This window comes from Misgurnus anguillicaudatus, chromosome 16 (assembly GCF_027580225.2).
Source record: "Misgurnus anguillicaudatus chromosome 16, ASM2758022v2, whole genome shotgun sequence".
In the NCBI taxonomy this organism is placed as follows: Eukaryota; Metazoa; Chordata; class Actinopteri; order Cypriniformes; family Cobitidae; genus Misgurnus; species Misgurnus anguillicaudatus.
The window spans coordinates 23,132,911-23,153,634 of record NC_073352.2 but is presented as its reverse complement, the minus strand read 5'-3'; the positions used below and the strand labels follow the sequence as shown (position 1 = coordinate 23,153,634).

General features: G+C 38.7%; 1 protein-coding gene across 4 annotated transcripts in view; it reads left to right on the top strand.

Moving 5' to 3' along the window:
• Positions 1 to 20,352, top strand: part of drp2 (dystrophin related protein 2) — a 208,339-nt gene extending 187,987 nt beyond the window's left edge. For all 4 annotated transcript variants that reach the window (XM_055179059.2, XM_055179056.2, XM_055179058.2 and 1 more), the window contains 6 exons: positions 4,225 to 4,290; positions 7,099 to 7,239; positions 7,997 to 8,228; positions 15,235 to 15,352; positions 16,154 to 16,287; positions 16,477 to 20,352. In XM_055179059.2, coding sequence (XP_055035034.1) covers positions 4,225 to 4,290; positions 7,099 to 7,239; positions 7,997 to 8,228; positions 15,235 to 15,352; positions 16,154 to 16,248 — 652 coding nt within the window. In that variant the 3' untranslated portion in view covers positions 16,249 to 16,287; positions 16,477 to 20,352. The remainder of the gene's footprint in view (positions 1 to 4,224; positions 4,291 to 7,098; positions 7,240 to 7,996; positions 8,229 to 15,234; positions 15,353 to 16,153; positions 16,288 to 16,476) is intronic.
• The last annotated feature ends 372 nt before the right edge of the window (positions 20,353 to 20,724 follow it).

The following is a 20,724-nucleotide window of genomic DNA, read 5'->3' as shown; positions in this document are numbered from 1 at the left end:
ATTACAGATTAACATAAAAATTCAGGAACAAAAATCAGGAACACATTTTATGCAGATGTTTTCTCTTAATTGACTAGATAACTCATTAATGGCGGGGAAAGAGTTAATAGTTAGTAAACATGACTATTAAACATGGCTAAATTTTGGTTTTAAAACATGCAGGAATTATAAAATAAAGTGATGGACTTGCTTGATGTTGAAAGAGTTATTAAGAGAGAGAGATAAAGTTTGGGACTTGATTGATGTTAAAAGAGTTATTAGGAGCGAAAAGACTCAAAAACGATCTTCCTCACGCTGACTGACAGATCCGAAGCATGCACAAAGACTATCGGACGTCTTATCTGATGTCAATCAAACAATAAAAGAAAGAAAAAGGTGAATGTTTTTTCTATAAATATATTGTTTTAAACTTTGCGTGTGCCAAATTTCTTTGTTTTACCAGTGATTTTAAGGTATGGATGCTGTGAATCATTTGCTTGATTTTTCTCAAAATGTACTTTGCTGACTCTATCAACTTCAAACAGGTGTAGCTCTGTCAGATTCCCACAAATCATACATCGTTTTGACATTTTTTAATAGAAAATGTAAAAATATAAATAACTAATTTTTGAAAATTTACTCATTCTGACTCCATTTATCAGAATGGGTTAAATTTAACATTTTCACTTTTCGCTCACATTGTGCAAATCTCATGAATATTTTAAAAGCTTGTTTAATTTGGTAGGATTGTTTAATTTGTGATTGGTTGTCTAGTGGTGCCAACACTGTCTAGAGTGGTAAAATGCACATTTAATTTGTAAGTATGAAACATTGCTTTATCCAGCATTCTAAATAGCCATAGTCTTGGGTCTAATATAAAATATAACCCAAGATTAAAAAAATTGTTCACTTAAAAATTTAAATCCTCCGTTTGGCCTACGGTGAAAAGATTAATACCGAAACATTATATCTCAACTGTTCATTTTGGCTTTATCTCTGCTATTAACTATTTAGTTTGATTCCTTTAAGGGAAATAAAGAGCAAGCAAAAATGAATGACTCTGAATATCTGTGTGCACATTTCATTCTCAGTAAATTCACTTTATTTTTTCTCATTGAGTGTGAGGCTTTGATCTTAACATGCTTAAAGAAACTTCTTATATGCTGATTTATGTGTCATTTAGGTCTTTTGTGCATTCTTAAATTGTAAATAAATGCAAGCCTTTCTATTCTAATACAAAAATGCTTTCACATCTTAATGAAGCTTTCATATTCCTTTAACCACATAACAGAATAATTCAAGTTTCATCTGATAGTTCCTGTCCTTTAGGAAATGAGCAAAAAAATATATTATTACTATATTATTTAACACATTTTTATTTTTATCTTATTCATTTTCAAGGCTACCTTTAAAACTCAGATATTTTAAATGGTGCTGGATAGAGAGAGAATGTTATTGCTGAATGAATTGTGCTTTTCATTAAAGGGTAAATACGTTTATAAGCTAATCTTAAGTAATGATTGGCCAACCTTTACATTAAGGGGGTAAAAGGATATTTTGTCTGGCATTTGAAGATCTAGGCTGATGATAAATGGGGTAGATTTTGTTGGATGCGAAAAGATAAAAAGCACAGACAGAGAAAAGACATCTTTCTGTATATACAGTAAACACACACACACACAGTTTATTTCATCTCAAAGGAGGAAATTGTTGCTGAACTGAGTTTGTGACCTCACCTTCTATCTCTGAGAAGAGACAGTAAATAACCACAAACACTGAGAAATATCTATTAAGACATCCACCCAAGCATGTGTGTATGCACTCTTTTGACCTTGCACCCTTAAATTCGCTACCCCATTATCAGTTCTGTAGTCTGTGTAGCTTGCTGTCCGCCTTCGACACCTTTTGATTGGTTCCAACTGATTGATGCCTCAACAGTTTCAATTTACAGCCATCATAGCCAGGCAGAGGGGTTAACCAGAACCACCCGTATGGCTGTTATCAACTGAAAGACACCTGGTGGGTGAAGAAATATTGACTGTATGCTGTTTTTTTTTTCAGACAGACCCATCCTGCATGTGGGTTTGGTACTCTCTACTGTTCTTAAGATGATTTTGCTGCATTTGAATGCACTTAGCACTTCTCATTACGGTCTCTGTTGAGGCTCTCACATTGCTGCTAATTCACAGGCTGTCGTGATAAGGCACTAAAATCTCTGCAGTCTCTCACCTAAGGGTAATCTGAGGCAGGGAAAGTGCAGAGCATTGCTAAAAGCAAAGTTTCACCCCTGTGTTGTTAATGGTGAGCAGAGGGACTGTTGTGAACTCCCTGTTGTGTTGAAAATGCCTCTGATGTTCTGGGTTAACTCCATCACTACTTGATAATATGGCAGGAGTTGCATTGGATGCACTGAACATAATTTAAAAACAATGCAAGTATGTGTTAAATTCTCAGTGCTGCTTTGGGAGTGCTGTTGTTTAGCAAACTTACTACATATCTTCTAATGTCATACCAGACAGTTTAAAGAGAATCTAGTTGAGCAACTTAGATAAATCGGTGACATGCATTATTTACATTTTGTCATTATAATGCTGCAAGAGCTGCAGAAATTACAGACTTTACCTTTGAAGGGACACTGCACTTTTTTGAAAATATGCTCATTTTCCGACTCCCCTAGAGTTAAACATTTGATTTTTACTGTTTTGGAATCCATTCAGATGATCTGTGGGTCTGGCGGTACCACTTTTAGCATAGCTTTTGAATCTGATTAGACCATTAGCATTGTGCTTAAAAATGCAATGATGTAACGCAGTGCTTGAAAATACTCCCTGCTATTGAAAGTTACCAAGGGGACTACTTTTAGGCACTGCGTAAAATCATTGCACCTGCTGCAGCCATGTTACGGCAGCCAAGTCCTTGATTATTACGCCAGAATAAGTGTATAGTTCCTATCCATATCTGCCTAGAAAATCGCAACTTTTAATTTTCCGTTGGTCTTAGTACACGATGTAACTACAGAAGAGTCAAGTTTTAAATAGGAAAAATATCGAAACTCTTTGGTTATTTTTGAGCACGATGCTAATGGTCTAATTGGATTCAATGGATTATGCTAAGCTATGCTAAAAGTGGTAGAATGGATGCTAAAATGCTAAAAATGGATTCCAAAATGGTAAAAATCAAATGTTTAACTCTAGGGGAGCTGGAAAATGAACCTATTTTCAAAAAAATTGGTGTCCCTTTAAATTGAAATCTGTCTATTTAACCCCAGGTTGACACAAGAACTCTAATGCTGCGTTTACACCAGCCGCGGTAGGCGTCAAGCGCGGGTTATTTACATGTTAAGTCAATGCAAAGACGCGATTACATGCAGATTATTATCCTGCGGCACGGTACACACGATAAGCGCGGCGCGAATGCTGCGGAATGCGCAACGTGGATGGCGCGTTCCGTGCGAATTGAGCGTTGCCGCGGAAAACATGCGAGTTGAAAAATCTGAACTTTGACAGATTTCCGCACTGCATTAACCAATCAGGACCTTGCTGTAGTAGTGACGTGATTACAGGAAGCGAGCAGAGTGGCGGAGTCTCAGCGGAGTCTCAGAAGCCCCTCCCATTATGCGAATTTTCGCGTGAAGCGAGTGAACTCAAATGTTCAAGCGTCCAACTACGCACGAATAGCACGTTTTTGCCGCCTCTACCGCGGCTGGTGTAAACGCAACATAACTGTGCCAGACTGCAAAGTTTATATACTTTCATGCACAGTAGCAGATTAAAGATCTCTTTCATACTTTATATGTACCGTGCCACCCGTGGTAGTGAATGAAAACATGCAAGCAGTGAAAATACCCAGGAGAGGCATTTATGTCATACAAATGCATGTGACAAATGAAGTGAAAGGGGAACAGGTTCTCCTGTGGCTTTGTCACAGTAATAGAGAGCAGAGGGTGAAGCCAAGAGGCACGGATCCGACATTCGGGTATGCGATTTTTGGGTAGGAGGAACTGCTCGAAGGCGTCTCTTAGGCAGATGCTGAGATGTCTGGATGAGTCACAGCTGTCTTTTATCATTTCCCCTGCCAGCCATGTGCTGTTCCTTTCCTCTGCCTCTTGTGTTTGAAGCCATCGTTCACAGTCCTGAACAAGCACCTTGCCATCGCGACAAATTACAGTATTTTACCTTTATACACTTTTATATGTTGTGACCTGTTCCTAGTAACATAAAGTGTTTATTCTTGCTCTTTTTATAGGTTGGCAGAAATGGAGAACCAAAACTGTTCTTTTTTCACAGACAGTCTCTCTCCGGATGAAAGTTTGTGAGTATACTGTCTCCCACACACATTCAGATTTGTCTGCTGTGCCTATGTGCGCATGGCCGTGCATGCGTGACTTTGTGTTTGGTCACATTAATTAAAATGAGATAATGAAAGTGACCCGCGGCGAAGTGCACAATCGCTTTCTGTCACAAGTTTATGTGATTAAAGAGCTCAACGGTGTGAGCAAGAGACAGACACAGAGAGTGATGGGGCTATTGAAATGCCATAGAACAACATGGTCTATATGTACAAGCAGAAGCCACTGAGTTATGAGCATATATAGGGAAAATAAGGTGAGCCTTCAATAAAAAGCAGCACACTCATAAAAGAGGTCAGATCATCACAGCTTAGAGTCACAGAGGCACATGCATGATCTTTCACTCACACACATACAGAGCCATTCCCACCACAGAGACATTTAAAGGAATAGTTCAGCCAAATGAAAACTGGATCATTATTTACTCACCCGTATGGCTTTCTGTGGAACACAAACAGTGAAATTAGAAAAATAACCTGCATGTTATATAAGGAAAGTGAATGGGAACTGGGGATATAGAGAACCAAAAAAGCCAAATAACACTATAAAGGCGTCACTCACTGTAAAAAACAAAAAAGTTGGTTCAACTTATAAAAGTTAAGTTACCTGATTGCCTTAAAGGGACACTCCACTTTTTCAGCTCCCCTAGAGTTAACCATTTGTTTTTGACCATTTTGGAGTCCGTTCGGTCGATCTCCGGGTCTGGCGCTACCACTTTTAGCATAGCTTAGCATAATCCATTGAATCTGATTAGACCATTAGCATTGCGCTACAAAATAACCAAAGAGTTTCGACACTTTTTGTACTTAAAACTTGACTCTTCTGTAGTTACATCGTGTACTAAGACCAATCGAAAATTAAAAGTTGCGATTTTCTAGGCAGATATGGCTAGGGACTATACTCTCATTCTGGTGCAATAATCAAGGACTTTGCTGCCGTAACGTGTCCGAAAATAGTCCCCTGCTATTGAAAGTTACCAAGGGGACTATTTTCGGGCAGTGCATAATATCATATAAATAGGAAAATTATCAACACTCTTTGGTTATTTTTTAGCGCGATGCTAATGGTCTAGTCGGATTCAATGGATTGTGCTAAGCTATGCTAAAAGTGATACCGCCAGACCCGGAGATCAGCTGAATGGATTCCAAAACGGTAAAAATAAAATGTTTAACTATTTCGCCGCCATTGACGAGATATCTCGTCAATTAAGAGAAAACTCTTCCACGCCAATGACGAGATTTTACGTCTTTCCGCGATACCGCTAATATCCACTTCCTCAACTTATACAACCCGGAAGTAGCACCTCACGTAAAAGAGAAAGAACTCCGTGTATGTTTTAAAGATCGCTCTGCATCTGATCTCTATCAAAACTCCTTCGCAAAAATGGAATTATCTCAGCTTTTTGCTCAAAATTGGGTGTTTTTGAAGAAACCTACCCATGTTTGAGAGGTGATTACGAGAGAACTAATGAAGGTAAGACGAAACGATTTTTTGTTTGAAAGCGGAGGGTCTGTTCTTTCATCTGATATATTGCTTGTTTATATATTTAAAGAATTACATTTTCTGGAAGGCATTAAACTTTTGTGAACATCATGAAAAATGCTGGCGCTGGCTGGCAACTTTTTTTTAAAAACGCTGGCGGGGAAAGAGTTAACTCTAGGGGAGCTGGAAATAGAGCATATTTTCAAAAAAGATGAGTGTCCCTAAACATTTTTAGGTTAATTAAACATAAAAAAATCAGTTGACACAATATTTTTTTACACAATTTTTTAAGTTAAATAACTCAAAATTTTAGGGCAACTACAGTAGGTAACTTACTTTATTAAGTTGAACTAACACATTAATAGCTTTGTGTGAAATGCACCATGGCTGTCAAATCAAATATGTTGCCCATGGTGCAGATTTAATACATCATTGGTTCTTCAATGTCGCATAACAGCATCGTGTCAAACATGCACCGTATTGAGCCACATCACTATTAAACACTTCAGAAAACCTACATAGCAAATTGTATGGACTGCTGAGTCTTCATATTCTGACAGCTTGTGGCCACATTGAATTGAACATAAAATATATGTGAAGATCCTAAGGGTTTATTATGTGTTTAATAGTAACAATAACATGTGAGGCAGTTACAGTAGTTAAGCATCAGAGGTGAATGCACTGTGGTCACTTTGTATAAAAGCATCTGGCAAATGCATCAATGTAAATGTAAATTATGTGCAGTTTCAGTGGCTTGCATCTCCCTTTATCCAACGCTCATACTGTAGGCGTCCTTTGTTTACTGATGGCATTTAGTGCTACATATGTAATAACAATCATGTGCATTAAACAGCTAGTTAAGTATTATTGATGTGACCAGTGTGAGAGCTGTGATTGCTACACTGCTTTCTGTCTGTACAGTGTTTTTTATAGTGTTTGCTCTTGTTTTTTATTTATTGGCTACGCTTCTAGTGTTTTGTATTTTCTGAAACACAGAGTGCTTAGATTACCAGGAGTGTGTACTGGTATGTTTGTTTGATCTCTGCTTGTTTGGCTTCTATGCAGCTATTTGTTTTATGGATAGCGTCTTGTTTTGCTTTGTGCCTGTGGACTCCACAGTTTATGTAATAAATGCGTGCATGTGTGCTTGGTAGATATGCCTATGCTACATTGTGTGCATTTGGCTTATGTACCCGCTGCATGCTTGGCTCAGTGTTTGTTGTTGTCTGCTGCTGTGTGGCTCTGCTAATGTGCTCAGTGTGCACTGTCTCCTATGTGGGGGGACTCAGGGATGAAGATCAGTACCTCCTACGTCACTCCAGCCCCGCCCTCGAGCAGGACTCCCCCCACGGACACCTGCTGGCCCACCTGGACTGCCAGGACAGAGAGGAGCTGCAGCGCACGCTTCACCGTCTGGAGAACGAGAACAGGTGGGGAGCGCGGCCGAGAACGCACACACATTTCAGTATGGAGTATGCAAATGATGCGGCACTAAATAGTGTACTTGCTTTTTCTCAGAGATGAGCGCTTGCATATATGAGGTTTTAAGGCTGATCTTTATTGTATATAATATTATGAGTGGTAAATGTAGTGTAATAATGACTGTGACCACACTTTCTGTCAGGCAATTAAATGTTAACGCTGTTCGGAGAATTAAGGTAGAGCTAATAGATTTTAATTGGTTGGGATAATGTGTGTTGATGGAAAGCTGTGGTCATTATTATGATTATAATGGTTAGTGTAGGTTAAGAGCTAAAAGTGATCTTTTAACCCACATTCAGTGAATGAGGAAAACAAAAATATGCCCGCTAACATTTCATGTCATCTCAGAGGGCACAGATGTGAGTCATTTATAAGCTTCAGCATAAATTATGACCTTTCTGTAATGCTCTTATGTGGTCTTGCTTTGTAATAGGTGAGTAATAGGTCAATAAAACCAGATTAATTGTTAGTGTCTGCGGGGTACCTGCAACCTTAACCTCCTAAATAAATCAAGGTTTCTTGCTGTCATTACTGAAACCGAAAGAGCTGCCCTGTTCCGAAAATCTGCTGCATTTCTGAACCCTTGTTAATGCATTTATATTGTACATGGCAGTACCATGTTTTGTACCATGTATGATCTAATTATGATGAAGATAAAAAGCTAAATGTTGATGATGACAGTGATGTTGATATTGTCTCCTGTAGGGTGCTGCAGGGCGAGTATCGGCGGTTGAAGTGGAAGCACGAGGAAGCAGCGGCATCGCCCCAGCTTCTGGATCCGGGGTCACCGGCCGGTCAGCAGGATGAGGAGCTCCTAGCCGAGGCTCGAGTCCTCCGACAGCACAAGACCCGTCTGGAGACGCGCATGCAGATTCTGGAGGACCACAACAAGCAACTGGAGTCCCAGTTACACAGACTTAGAGAATTACTGCTGCAGGTAAGATAACACAGGGGTCACCTCTACTTTGTGTTTTAAAAAAAACCAGTTCAGCCCAAAATGATAGTTTTGTCAAAAGAAACGTATTATAGATGAAATTCAAGCACTTTTATCTACAATATAAGCACTATGATTTTTTAAGGCACCTGCACTGTATGAAAAACTGTTTGGACCAGTTACGGCTGGTGACTTCTTTTTTTAAGGGCACACAATGCGAATTTTCGTCACAACATGTATGTAGCCCGTCATGTGTGAGGTTCGTAATTTCAAAATATGTGTTCTGCGCTTTGAGAGATCATGTGTGCATCACGTGTCTTGTCAAAATAAGTGCCTGCTGCAGATGCGTCTAAAGGGTTTATGATAAAAGAGACACTCGCGTTTGCCAGATACTCACATAATCTCATGCATAATCAGAGTTTACTGTTAAGGGAGTGTCTTGCGTGTATTTTGGGAACGTGAGCGTCTCTTTTATCATAAACCCTTTAGACGCGTCTGCAGCAGGCACTTATTTTGACAAGACACGTGATGCACACATGATCTCTCGACACGCAGGACACATATTTTGGAAATGGGAACCACACACGTGACAATCCCAACACTTATTTGAAATTAGCGCATCCTCAGATGAGCAGTCACGAGCCGCCACTGGTTTGGACAGTATAGACGGTTTCATTGGACGCATGTGTATTGTCGTGGTTACGCACCTGAACCAAAGTGAACTTCAGGTCTGTATTTATCTATCGCTCTGGCGTGTGGCTAAACTGATCTTTGAAACAAATACCTTGTCGAAAATAAAATGTTTTGGTTTGCTAAAAACGCAGGGAGACGACGAGCATAGATCACAACTGTGCGGAGAGGTTTGGCAGCCAGGCAAGAAGCTAACATCGTATACATATGAAGAGTTTGGTTCGAAAACGCAATAAATCCATTTCTAATTTGGGTAGAAATGTGTTTTCTATACCAAGAAAGTGACGATATGAAAACCACTACTTTCTGTTACAAACTTTCACATAAAATCTTTAGGTTATAATAATATAAAAAAATCAAATCCATAATTAGATTTTCAAAGATTTATTATAAAAACTGATGATTTTTTCCGTAAAAGTTTTTTTTTCTATTGAATCAATATATAAATGTGCATTCATATTTGCCATGTTATATTCATTTAGTTGACTAGTGGTATACACTGATTAAAAAATAAACATTAATGGCAATAATCAAAACACTTTGTCATATTAAGAACACTTTCATTGCTGCTGTCATCCTTGGGACTTTGCTGATCTTTTTTGACAGCAATCAGTAAAATGTTTTGGTTCTGCTCGATTTTCGTTGACTTCGAGTAAAATAATGGAAACTTTTTCATAAGATCCGCTGGCGTCAATGTGTTAGCATGAGAGAAGTTTGATGCTGTCGTGTGAGAACAAGCGACAGCCGGCATTTTTCCTTCCCCGGGTGCTTCTCACATAAATTATTCGAATTTGATGGCTTACGCTTCTTTCCCGCCACAGAAAGCCAGCACAGGTTTATCAATGCCATCAAAATTACTATTTTGTTTTTGTTTGTTTGTTGATCACAAAGTACAAAGTAGATGAGGAAAACTAGGATTCTGTGTGTATTTAGGGTGGCCATTGGTGCCAGTTGCGCCGGACACGTCCCAAACAAGTTTTCGGGTGCAATCTTTCCGAAAGTCGTGTTGGTCAACCGCATACGTCATCAAGGTTTAATATTTCGGGTTCAATTTCAGAAAAGCAACCATTACATTTCAAGGTATGAATGAAACTACAATGATTGTATGTCTAAAAAGAAATACATCTTAACTTTCTAATGTATTTTAACTAAAATGTGCCATTATTGTTTACAATGCATTGAATGGCGTGCTGTGATTTGTTGAGCGGATTTATAGCACTCTGAAGGAGAACTGGCGTTTGTCGCGGTTTGGAAAAAAGGGAGAAAAGATGACAGAATAACACGATGGATATCAGATTTTGGGTAAAATGAATGTAAAATGTTGTTATTGATTCCATATGGAAGTCTACCAGAAGTTGCGTTTAGTCCACAAAAGCTGTTTGTTAATGTTGTTGCTGCCGAAACCGTCTATAAGCAACATTTAATGTTCCAGAAGAAAGAAATTCATAGAGGCTTAAAACAACAGAAGTGGTGATTTTTCATTTTAAAAGTCATTTTTTTTGTGCAATATCACTTTAAATAAGAAGAAAAATGTTCTCCGCCGATCCTAAAGGTATGAGTCAGAATAGATAAAACAACATAAACAGTGATGGAACTATGATGGTGTCGAGTTTAAAAAACAGCCCGTATGACAAATAAAAGATGTGCTTTAAAAATATACAGAAAATCGTGCGCGAGGGAGATTGAGAGGGAAGAAATATTTGAAGCTTTAGGCAAAGAGTAGGAAGATGATTGTGACAGGAGGATAGACTGCATTATAGACTGCCTTGATCTACCACGTGTAGCATGGTGAAATAGAGAATAGATGCAGTGATGCTTTGCTAATGCAGGTTGTGTAGGGACACAGAGACAGAACTTAACTCGTCTTTATTACCTGAAACTTTGTCTTGAAATGTGTGTGACAGCAATACTCTCTGTAAATTGCAAAAAACAAAAGTGGGCGTGATCAGCTTCTTGGTTTTAGAGAGAGCACTTTCCAGCTGTTGAAAAATAGGGATGTTTACAGGGCATAACAAATATGGGAAGCAGGTCACATCTCTAACCAGCATCTTTAAAGAGCACCTATTTTATTGCTGAAAACATTATTTTGTGTATTTGGTGTGTTCACGTGATTTACGATTAAAAAACACATTATTTTCCCCATACCGTACATTTTTGTACCGTAGCTCCAGATTTTACTCTCTTCCTGAAACGCACAGATTTGAAAAACTCCCTGATTGGCCAGCTAATCTGTATGTTGTGATTGGCCTGAAAACCTCTGACGTCCGCCGGAAATGTGATGCTCCTTACAATGTTTGAAAGATCTGTTTGCTAACAGGAGTTAACTTACAGGATTTAAGTCCGAAGCGAGAGGAATAATGATTATGTCGGTCTTCTCTACATCACCAATCCAAGGAAGTAAACTGTTGCCTACAATCCATGTGTTTGTTGTAGTCCAAGAAAAGAGATTTACGTTGGAGAAGATAACTCGCGTCATTGTTTACTTTGGGGTTTGTACCTTTTGCATATTGTTAACATGTACTAACACACACTTACAAACAAAAGAAAATGTAAAAATGTGAATCGGACAATAGGTGCTCTTTAAAGGCTGTGTTACATAAAATGTTTTTTAGAACACAGTTTCAAAACACATTATAAATGTCAGAAATGTATTGCTGAAACATGTTTCAAAGACTGTGAACTATGTAGTACTGAATTGTGGAGTTAGAACAGAAATTTGTTTCCACAATTCTGTGTTCAGGATTATTTGGGTGGGGCTAAAACAGTGGCTCGATGATGCATTGGAGCCACTGAGCATGGCTCCGCCCCTAATACAATCATGAATATATCAAACTTTACACAGATTTTAAGCATTGACAGCTACAATGTTTTTAAAAACTCAGAAAATGTTGAACTTTTAATTATGATTTTAAGGGATTAATGGTGGACCTATGCATGGCTTATGGACACATTGTATCTTAAAGGATTACTCCCTTTTCTTAAAAAAAAAAAAGATAATTTACTCACCACCATGTCATCCAAAATGTTGATGTCTTTCTTTGTTCAGTTGAAAAGAAATTATGTTTTTTGAGGAAAACATTCCAGGATTTTTCTTATTTGAAGGGACTTTAATGGACCCCAACACTTAACAGTTTAAAATTGCAGTTTCAACTGAGTTTCAAAGAACTTTAAACGATCCAAAACGAGGCATAAGGGTCTTATCTAATGAAAGGATTGTCATTTTTGACAATAAAAATAAAAAATATGCACTTTTAAACTACAAATTCTCATCTATCTCCGGTCATGTGACGTGCCAGCGCGACCTCACGTAATACGTCATCATGCCGAAAGGTCACGGATGACATATGCGAAACTACGCCCCAGTGTTTACAAGTGTGGAGAAAGAGGACCGTTCTAACGTTGTTGTATGTAGAATGCTACTAATTAATGTCTTTGTGTCAGTTTATTATTTAAAATGGTCCGCAAATGTGTGTTTCATATATGTAACACATGACCTTTCCACGGCATTACGCAATTACGTGAGGTCGTGCTGGCGCGTCACAGGACCGGAGATAGACGAGAATTTGTAGTTTAAAAGTGCATATTTTTATTTTTCTTGATGACAATCGTATTGCTAGATAAGACCTTTATGCCTCGTTTGGGATTGTTTAGAGTCATTTGAAACTCCGTTGAAACTGCAGTTTTAAACTGCATTAAAACTGTTAAGTGTTGGGTTCCATAAAAGTCCATTAAAATTAGAAAAATCCTGGAATGTTGTCCTCAAAAAACACAATTTCTTCTCGACTGAACAAAGAAAGACAACATCCTGGATGAAATGGTGGTGAGTAAATTATCTGGATTTTTTTAAGAAAATGGACTAATCCTTTAACCTGTAAAAAAGCATTGTACATTGTACATCCATACTGTATTGCTACCAATTTTGTATAAACAATTAAAGTACTATTGCACAACATGCTGACATTACAATCAAATATCAGCATCAATGCAATTCACATTTTTAGGTCAAACACCAAAATCCAGAGATCCAAACTTTTTTAGCTGTAGTTTGTAAAGGTTTGGACTGGACTTTCACTAGTCTCAGTTAAAAGGACCAACTACTGCAAGTTTAAAAGGGAGGAAAAGACACTAACTTTTGGTAAATTGCTTCTGGTAAATTGCAAGGATGGTAGAAAGAGGAATTGTGCATGGGGGAGAACACAATTGATGGAGATGAAATCGTACAGATGGCCTGGGAAGAAATTGACGGCGAGTCATTTCTCAAGCTGACATACATAGAGCTTAAGAAGAGAGATGGACAGGGCAGAGAGTCCTTTTCTCCAATAAGAGAATGACTGAAAGCTCAGGCAGAGGCGAGTGAATGAGATGGGTGCTCGTGCAGACGGACCAGAGCTGGAGAGAGATTCTGTTGCGGAGATGATTGACAGCTCGCATGGAGTGAGGAAGCAAAGGGAAAACACGGAGCCTATAGCCGTAGGTGAAAAATCAGATCGCAATAGAGGGAAAGAGCGAAGGGGAGAGAATCGTCTGAAAGACGTGTCATGGGGAAGGAATAATGTGATGGGATTATGGAGATTTAAACTCGACGTGATGCAGCTGTTGAAAGTCTCTGGGAAAGTACTATCTTACCTCTGTGGACATCTCTGTAAAATGATAAAGAGTTTAGTGCTGAATAACTTTAGGCATATTCCAGCAGACGTCCTCGGTTTAACTCGTTTGCCTAGGAGATGTGAGAGAGAGGGAAGTCATCTCCATTTCATATCAGTTTGTTTCTGTAGTTTGTCCCTACAGAAAAATACAATGCCTTTGTGACGTATAGAAAAGAGGCCCTTGTTGGAGTCTTCGGCAGCATTCGACTACTTGTTTTTATCAAAGAGACCAACAACAGCTTTTGATGTTTGGAGCATGGCTGTGTTTTATGTTCAATTGTAGTGTTCTGCAGTGTGTAATATGTACTCCCTGCCTATACTGTTATTTGTATATGTAAAATTGTATATCCAAAGACAGACATTTAGATTTTTGTTACACAACCTAATATGTGACCCTGGACCACAAAACTACTCTTAAGTAGAACGAGTATATTAGTAGCAATAGCCAAACATTGTATGGGTAAATATTATCAATTTTTCTTTTATGCCAAAAATCATTAGGATATTAAGTAGCCTAAAGATCATGTTCCGTGAAAATATTTTGTAAATTACCTACCACGTATATATTAAAAATGTATTAATCATTAGTAATATATGTTGATAAGGACTTCATTTGGACAACTTTAAATGCTATTTTTTTTTCAATATTCAGATTTTTTAACACCCTCGGATTTCAGATTTTAAGTAGTTGTATCTCGGCCAAATATTGTCCTATCCTAACAAACCATACAATGGAAAGTTTTCAGATGATTTATAAATCTCAATTTCAAAAAATTGTCCCCTATGACCAGGGTCACATATTTTTTAAGTTTTTTTTTTTCAGTTCAATTCATAGTTATCATCTCACATATGAATTCAGTTCCTTAAAGGGACACTCCACTTTTTTTTTTGAAAATATGCTTATTTTCCAGCTCCCCTAGAGTTAAACATTTGAATTTTACCTTTTTGGAATCCATTCAGCTGATCTGATCTCTGAAGAGTTTCGATATTTTTCCTATTTAAAACTTGACTCTTCTGTAGCTACATTGTGTACTAAGACAGACCGAAAATTAACATTTGTGATTTTCAAGGCAGATATGGCTAGGAACTATACTCTCATTCTGGCGTAATAATCATCTGCAGGGAACTAAAGGGGACTATTTTCGGGCTGTGCGTAACACTACTAAGTCCTTGATTATTACGCCAAAATGAGAGTATAGTTCCTAGCCATATCTTCATTAAATATGAAAAATATCAAAATTCTTTGGTTGTTTTTAGCACAATGCTAATGGTCTAATCAGATTCAATGGATTGTGCTAAGCTATGCTAAGTGCTAGCGACAGACCCGGAGATCAGCTGAATGGATTCCAAAACAGTAAAAATCTAAATGTTTAACTCTAGGAGAGCTGGAAAATAAGCATATTTTAAAAAAAAGTGGAGACTCCCTTTAAAGTCTAGTTTGTCTAGATGAAGAATAGCTAAAGATGTTTAAAATCGCTGAAGTTTATTTCACACTGGAAGGTTGAGTGCATTTCACTGAATTGCCGGATAAATACATTTACTGTATAATGCACAAGTAGTAAAATTTTAAGGTTACCATAAAAATAAGAGTATGCCATTTCAAGCATAGCTTAAAGATGACTGTAATTTTCTTCTCTCTCTCTTTCTGTTTCTTGTTCTCTCATGTCTTCCAGCCCAAAGATGACTCGGATGCCAATGGCTCTGCTCCATCCTCTCTGTCCTCTCCGGTGTCAGTAGGTGGCCACCAGGGGGAGGCTGCCAGTAGAGAGACGACAGACACAGAAGCTGCAGGTATGGCCTTGAGCAACCTGTCAGCCTCTTTGCAATTACCTGACCCATAATGAGATTTAAAGAGATTTTTTAATAAGGTTTGAATAAGTAAGGATTAATTGACGACGGGCCGTTGAATTATTAGAAAAATAATGCAGATCCGAGGTGGTGATGCGGCCACAACACGAAACGGAGTGGCCGTTACACCTCGGGTGTGCATAATTTTTCAATAATTCAACGGCCCGGGGTCAACTATTTCGCTTATACTACGGTTACCACACCTCCAGACATTGATCACATGATATATATTAAGCTATTTTGAGTAGGACTATTTCTTCCGCGTCTCATCCAACGGCTCTTTTGCTTATTCCAAAACATAATTTTAAAGCTGCCAATGGAGGCTTGAGCCGTTGATAGCATTCTAATGCAGTTATTAATTAAGTTATTAGAAAGAGAGTGACAGAGAGAGAAAGAGAGATAGAGAGGGTGAGCGAGAGAGAGATTGTGTGAATGAAACTATCTCTGTGCATCTCTAAACAGCGCTGTTATTGCCTCTGAAAATCATCTGTCATGTTGTTTTTGTTAGTCCGTTGTTACAGTTAACTATGCAAAGTGATATGGAACTGTAATGCAGTCAAGAAAGCTGCCTGGAACTACGTTTGCAGTGCGTTTCCCAGAAAATAGTTGCACACCTCAGAATGTTCATCAGCCAATCAGATTCAAGGATTCAACAGACTTGTAGTATAAGGCTTATTATGGTTCAGTGTTCCTGTGATGAGTTTCGCATGAAGTCATGTTTTTTGTCACCCTTATGTTGTGTAGGTGAATACTTGGACCATGAGCAAGACACCGTACTGCAACTGCAGCAGGTCATCGAGCAGCTGAGGAACGTCTTCCCATCTGAACCAGGTCCATGAAGAACCTGAATCTGAACTCAGAGGCTTATTATGGTGCAGGTTCGCTTAAAGTTTCATTATGACATAATCATATGATTTCATGTGCGTGAAAGTAGAAATTCAGTGACTTTGCAGTTGAAATGAAGCATGATGTGTCAACTAAGCATCTTGTTTTATTCTAGCATGTTAGATAAGATTTCTTTGACTTCAGCTTTTTGGTGATGAAATATCCTGCTTTAATTTGTTTAGGTGCCATTTTGCCCCTCTGATGTTGGCAGGGTTGTGGGTATGAAGGGCTGGAGAGACCAGGGGTCAGAAGACGCTCCTCTCCGGCCCACCGTTCTCACTCTGCAGCCGATCCCAAAGAGCCGTGGGATACCCGAGTGCTAACTAAACAAACTAATGATGTTTACATGGTGCCAGAGGCCCGCACTGATCCGGACACTGTGCTAACTCGTGTAGTAATGCAAGGCGTGTGGCTTCATCAGTACAGCACAAGAACCATCACTCACATCATAATGGGGAAGGGGGATTGCTATTGCCTTTAAGTACCCCTGTGCCAGCAACTTCTTTGTGTTGTAACTTTATTTTTATTTATTTTTTCATTTTAACATGTACTGTTTTTAGTGAATCACTCACGCACATATAAATGCGCGCACATACATATACATACACGTAGCCTCTGCAATGTGTGGCCCTTGCTCTGTGAAGCAGATGAAACAGATTCCTGGGAAGCGCCGGGACACCCGGCAAGCTTATTTACACTGAAAGAATGACACTTCTTCAGCAGGAGCTATCATTTATTGAAGATGCGAAAGCGCCAGTGAGCATTGTGCTGCTCTTCTCTCATTTTGGCATCTATCTTTATCTCTTTCACATGGCACAGCCGTCTACTCTCTGTGTGTAAGTAACTGTCAAACACATACATACACAGATATACATGTACACTAGTAAAGTGATTTTCTTAATCTGTCATTTTCATGTTGTTTTAAAGTATGTAGGTGTCTGGTAATGAGATATTTTTCTTACCCTATTGAAAAAATGTTTATTAACTAATTGTTTAAGTATAAGTAGGGATGCGCAATCATTTGCATGTGATTGTTATTCCATAAGGCCGGTTCCTTGATTGGTGGTGGGTCGCCGTCGGCTGCTGTTCGGATGGAGCGGCGTTTGCTGCGCGGGGCTGTAGTTCACTGACAATCGGGGCAATTTTTCCTTAATTATGCCAGACGTATCGCCTGCAATATGTATGCAATATGGCCCAGCTTGTCGGTGAACTACGGCTTTGTGTGGTGGGTGCCGCTCCGTCTGGGTGGCGGCTGGTGGCGATTTGTTGCTGATCAAGGAACGGGCTTTACTTACGAGATGCGCATGATATCGCATGCAAATTATCGCGCATCCCTAGGTATAAGAATAGTATAATGGACTATAAATGGACGGGCCCACCCCCTTGGTTGTAATTTAACCTATGCTGGGTTGTTTCAACTCAAAAGCTGGGTTGTTTTTAACCCATTGTTGGGTCAAACATAAACATTTTCTGGGTTAATTTAACCCATCGTCTGGGCTTTTCCCTTTTTGACCCAATGCTGAGTTGAAAATAACCCAGCATTTTTTAGAGTAGGCTATACCAGAATACGAAAATTCTCCTATAGTTTACTACATACTTCCTTACTTTAGTCGACAAGCAAATAGTTTTATTAAAATGCTGTCATGTTTTCTTCTTTAATATGGGGGTCCCACTGAAGTTTTTGGATTACTTGGATGGATGGATGCACTTTTTGGAGGGCAATGTGGTTTTGCCCTTTTTTGTGTTCAGCTAAAGAAATGAAGTCAAATACGTCTGGGATGGCATGAGGGTGAGAAAATAATGAGATAATTTTTATATTTGGCTGAACTATTTCTTAAATTCAGTCAACAGCATTATAGGAAAGAGTAACTTATTACATTTTCTTGTTTTGAAAAGCTTATTAAACTAAAGCACTGATCGAACTTTTATTGAACCCACACCTCGCTTGAAGAATAAATCAAACAGCAATCAGGTAAAATTAGTGATTTAAACAAATAAAATATAGTGTAAGAAAAATATCCTTTTGGGGCAGCACAAGTAAATGAATCTTATTTGAGTTAAGATTTTTTTTACTGTAAAACAAGATAAAAATAAAGATTAAGAAAATCATTTTGCGGTGCAGACATACACACAGGATTTGTTGAAGAGATGGGCAGATTTCTCTGCAATAGGTTTTCCGGACACTGATGGAAAGGCCTCATGGCGATGGAGATTTATAGCCATGTTTTGTTGTCAGTGCACTTGCTGTTAAATTACAGCTGTCCTCTGTGACCACAACAGGAAAGTAGATACCCCGGGCGACGGCTCCTGCAGGTTCATCCCTTTTCTCACTGGTTCAGATGGATGGGGAAGGTGTTTAACACCAGGTCACACCAGGTCTGAATTCATTCTAACCCAAACCCAGATCTTATGCCTTAAGACTTCACGAACCGACCGGGCGTTCAAGTTTGTCTAGGAGAATACCAGCCTTATATCTCTCCATATTATTGACTTGTTCATGACCTAAGTGTTTTTTCTGTATACCAACTGTGCTGTTCTCCAGATCTCAGCACTTTCGCAATTGAAGGGTAGGAGATGAAAGTAAGAATAGAAAATTATGCAGAAGTAGGAGGACAGCAAATGGATCACGGTCTTTGTGAAAAAGGCTTATTTTGGTAGTGTGATTTACTGTGCGCTGTCAGATTTATATGACAGGAGAAGATGCCGGGGGACGGAGAGAGTAAAGAAGAGAAAGGAATAGGCAGAGTGCAAGGGGGGAACTGATATGCCGTGAAAAACTGCAAATGGGAAAGACAAAAGAGTGTAAATATTCACTGTGATGGGTTGTTGCACTGCATCCTCTGAAACAGGAATGAGATTATTGCTGTTGAGAGAGCTCGAGATGTTCTCCATTTGTTTTGGCAAACATGTTAAAGTTATTATCCTACGCCGCAGATGGCAGTTCCTCGTTCTCTCCCTCTTCATCAAAAAAACAAAGTGACCCCATCACGGTGTAGGTTTTGCTTTGAATCCCGCCGCACTATTCCTGGGATTTTCTTTCACACGTACAGTGATCTCATTTTACATCACAGTGGTTTGTTTTGATGCAGTTGCTAAAAAATAATCTCAAAGGACACACAGGTCAGGTTGGATCTACGTAAAGGTGGTGTGGTTTTGTAATAGAGATAAGTCAGATAAACATATATATATAGAGAGAGCGAGCGAGAGAGAGAGAGAGGTTGAGATTCAGCTCCCCTTCGCACCACGTGCCTTGCCTCTGTTTAACTTGCATGGCTCTTCATTACGATCAACATCTGGTGGTTCATTTATCATCCGAATGCTTCAGAACATCATCATCATTATCTCACATGTACAAACATACACGTAGAAATATGCATTTCATTTTCCGTTTCCAAATCTCTCTTAAGAAATCTGAAGGCTCGAACATTTGAATTGTCTAAAATCATTCAAACTTTCACATCATTATATTGTAAGAGTGAGTGGCTGTCATTTGTATGGCCAGTTATGTATTTTATTATGATTTGCCAACAATGATCATTCCAGATGTAGCCAACAACACAGACAAGGAAGTTACACATTCTTAAAAATAAAATTTTGTATGAATTTGTACAAAGTAAATGGTACAAAAACATGATTATCATAAAAACTATAATGGAACTCCGCCCCTAATCACAGCGTTACGGGGCGAAAGCAAATTGTACCATACAAATGTGATCGTATAAATTAATACGAATTAGCCTATAAAATAAAGCATATAGAACATGACATTATTAATACAGTGCAAAAAATGACTTTCTTACTTGGTATTTTTGTCTGGTTTTGAGTGGAAATGTCTGGAAGTTCTTAAATTAAGATGCTTTTTCTTGATGAGCAAAAAGAAAATAAGTCTAGTTTTTAGACAAAAAATATAAAATTTAAGTGAACTTAAAACAAGCAAAAATGTCTGCAAATGTGGTGAGAAAAAAATCTTGAAATAAGTTTACTTTTTTCTTAAAAGGACATTCCACTTTTTTTTGAAAATGTGCTTGTTTTCCAGCTCCCCTAGAGTTAAACATTTGATTCTTGCTGTTTTGGAATCCGTTCGGCCGATCTCCGGGTCTGGCGCTACCACTTTTGGCATGGCTTGGCACGGTCCATTGAATCTGATTAGACCATTGGCATTGCGCTAAAAAGTGACCAAAGAGTTTCGATGTTTTTCTTATTTTAGGCTTGACTCTTCTGTAGTTACATCGTGTACTTAGACCGACAAAAAATTGGAGGTTGCGATTTTCTAGGCAGATATGGCCTGGCAAACTGGCGTAGTAATCGGTGACTTTGCTGCCGTAACATGGCTGAAGCAGGTGTAGTGATATTACGCACTGCCCGAAAATAGTCCCCTGCCATTGAAAGTAACCAAGGGGACTGCCTGCTGCAGCCATGTTACATAAGTC